Consider the following 3,253-nt stretch of genomic DNA (forward strand, 5'->3'; position numbering starts at 1 on the left):
GATGGACAGTTAGGTTGCTTCCATGTGTTGGCTATTGTAAATAATGCTGCTTTGAACATTAGGGTGCATGTATCCTATTGAATTATAGTTTTGACTGGATATATGCCCAGGCATGGAATTGCTGGATCATATGGTAGCTCTATTTTTAGTGTTTTGAGGAGCCTCCATACTGTTCTCCATAGTGGCTGCACCAACTTACATTCCCACCAGCAGTGGAGGAGGGTTGCCTTTTCTCCACATCCAAGAGAGACTTTCTTAAGATGTCCTATCTCTGCTCACATCACGGATGGAACGCTTCAAAATCATGTCTTCAACATAAAACTACTATAGTGGTACTTTTCCAGGTTGAAAACCAAAGTACTGTCTTGCAAGTGGGGATGTCTTACCACACAACATTCACTCTTGTGCGTTCCATTTGTCGTCCCCACTTCTGTAAGCTCCTGGTGATCAGGATGGTTTCTTTTCCTTCCTTCACATCCTCTCATAGCATAGAGCAGAGCCCGCTGGCCCAGTAGGGACCCAAAAGTTTTGCCAACAATCAGTCCTTATTCTATACTGGAATCAGATCTCCAAAGATTCCTCATTTATAAAAATCTCTGTCTCTAGACGGGGATAGTTTCATCTATCCCAGTCTCGAATGCCATGCCAGAAACATAGCAATGCTCAGGACGGTGCATGAATCTGTGCTTGTCTGATGGACCAGACCGTCTGCCTTACCAAGTGGTGGTACCACCAGTGTCCGGTGGTCCTGGGAGGAGGCTCTTTGTACAGACGTCACCGTCATTGCTAGGATTTCACTGGAGCTCTCTTACTCAGAAAGAGTATTAAAGTGTCCTAAATGAGTTCATAGTTTCTGAAAGCAGCCAGCTCAGCTTGGGAGGGATTTATCTTTCACTTATGAGACTTACTTACCTAGAAACTTTGTGGCTTAGATAATAGTATATAAGCACTGGTTTTAGGAGGAGTGCATTTTGCCTTTGGTCTCTATGAGCGACTTACTGTTGAACATAAATTCTCCCAAAATAGACCTTTAAATGTCCCCTTAAATAAGCACCGCCGTCCTAGGAGTGACACGGTTTTCCTTGTAGGGACTCCAAGCCCTGCTTTAGCCACCAGCCTCCAAGCCCTTCCTCCTTTTCTGAGCTCTCCTGGCAGCCTCAGCTGCCCTCCGGCTGCCTGCCGCACATCTTCCCAGATCTGGGATAATTAGTGCTTTCCCAGTTCTGCTGATTTGTTGGTCCACAATTATGATACATAAATAGCCTACAAACAAGAACACCAAATAATCTGAACTTCTGCCTTGGGTCTGTTCTGCATGGCAGCGTTATAATATGATGAGGATACGGAAGAGAGCTTGGAGAGGCAGTCACTGTAAGAGTGAACAGAGTTTTCTATGTCTCCTGCTTGAAAATCTCGCTTTCCTGCTTAGGAGGGGACTACAGCAGAAGGCTGGGAGGATGGGGTTTGTAAACTGTATTTTGTAAACAAGCATAGTCATTACGTTAGCATCCAAAACTTCTTAGGAGCATACTCTCAAAATGACATGAACCATTAGACCTCTCATTTCACTGGAGAAGATTCTGAGACCTAGAAAAGTTGGGTGGTTTACACCAAGTCATTCTTTAGGCATTGTTTTGTTTGGGGGCAGTATTTAAAATTACCCAGGGCCTAAGATGTGGAAGCAAGCTAAGTGCCCATCAACAGATGGATGGATAAAGATGATGTGGTATGTGTCTATACACACACACACACACACACACACACACACACACATACATATACATACAATGGAATATGTTTTAGCCATAAAAAAAGAATGAAAATTTGCCATTTGCAACACCATGGGTGGATCCAGAGAGTATTATGCTTAGTGGAATAAGTCAGACAGAGAAAGACAAATACTCTATGTTATCACTTATATGTGAAATCTAAAAAATAAAACAATTGAAGGTATATAACAAAACAGAAACAGACTCACAGATATTGAGAACAAACTAGTGATAACCAATAGGGAGAAAGAAGTGGGGAGGGGCAAGTTAGGGGTATGGGATTAAGAGACACAAACTACTATGTATCAAAGAGATAAGCAACGAGGATATATTATTGTACAGCACAGAGAAATACAGCCATTGTTTTGTAATAACTTTAAATGGAGTACAATCTATTAAAATATTGAATCACTGTGCTGTACACCTGAAACTAATATATTATAAATCAACTGTACCTCAGAAAAACAATATATCTCCAGAGATAAATAAAATAAAATTACCCAGGGCCTAAAATCAATTTTAGCTAAGGCATAGATAAAGAATTTCACTTTTTCTCTTATTGGTTTTACTTTTCCAGCTGATATTTATTTATGTCTTAAGAAGAATCTTACCTAGATGATTGTTTTTTGCAACAAATCATTTTGAACCAGCCTCACTTTTCTTTCCCATATACCAAGGGCAGCCGTAAACTCCATGTGACCTCCTGTTGTTGAGTTTATGTGCCAGGAAGAAAGAAAAGGACGCTGTCCCGTCTTTCCGTTTTTCCTGCTGAGTCTCAAAGCTGTTGAGGAAGCAAAGGTTCCGCTTCCTCCCAGCTTCCCAGGACAGTCCTGCGGGCTGACCGGGCTCTCTCACCATTCCGCAGGCTTTGTGCCCATATGCTCTCTGGGCCTGTCTCAGATCGGCCGCATGAATCTCGGGATGGACGCCAGCACCTTCAAGTTTTATACCATGTGCGGCCTCCAAGAGGGCTTTGAGCCTTTTGCTGTCAACATGAACCGCGACGTGGCCATGTGGTTCAGCAAGCGCCTCCCAACCTTTGTCAATGTGCCCAAGGATCATCCACAGCTAGAGGTAATGCTGCACGTTGCGGGGACCCTGGCAGGCCAGGGGGACCAAGGCCCTGAACTCCTGCTGATGCTTCTGTCACCAGGTGGTGTTTGCCTAAGTCCACGCCCTGGCTGCCCCTACCCCGGTCACCTCCTCGCTGGCCCTCAGAGCTGTCGTTGCAGGTACCTTAGTTGGGGCAGCTGAGTGGCATCTTACAAGTGGTAAACACCTTGCAGATCCATCCCCAAACCTTTGGGCCACAGTGTTTTCTCCAGACATTTCTATCCCGGTATTATAGCAATACAGTATCCAGAGACCTTAATTTTTTTTTTTTTTTTTTTGCCGTACGCGGGCCTCTCACTGCTGTGGCCTCTCCCGTTGCGGAGCACAGGCTCCGGACGCGCAGGCTCAGCGGCCATGGCTCACGGGCCCAG

The 3,253-nt window shown here is 44.6% G+C and overlaps 1 protein-coding gene across 12 annotated transcripts in view; it reads left to right on the top strand.

Moving 5' to 3' along the window:
- RYR3 (ryanodine receptor 3) overlaps positions 1-3,253 on the top strand; it is a 570,442-nt gene that overhangs the window by 368,156 nt on the left and 199,033 nt on the right. For all 12 annotated transcript variants that reach the window (XM_055088336.1, XM_055088341.1, XM_055088340.1 and 9 more), the window contains one exon: positions 2,635-2,843. In XM_055088336.1, the coding sequence (XP_054944311.1) occupies positions 2,635-2,843 (209 nt within the window). The remainder of the gene's footprint in view (positions 1-2,634; positions 2,844-3,253) is intronic.

Source organism: Physeter macrocephalus, chromosome 11 (assembly GCF_002837175.3).
Source record: "Physeter macrocephalus isolate SW-GA chromosome 11, ASM283717v5, whole genome shotgun sequence".
Taxonomy (NCBI): domain Eukaryota; kingdom Metazoa; phylum Chordata; class Mammalia; order Artiodactyla; family Physeteridae; genus Physeter; species Physeter macrocephalus.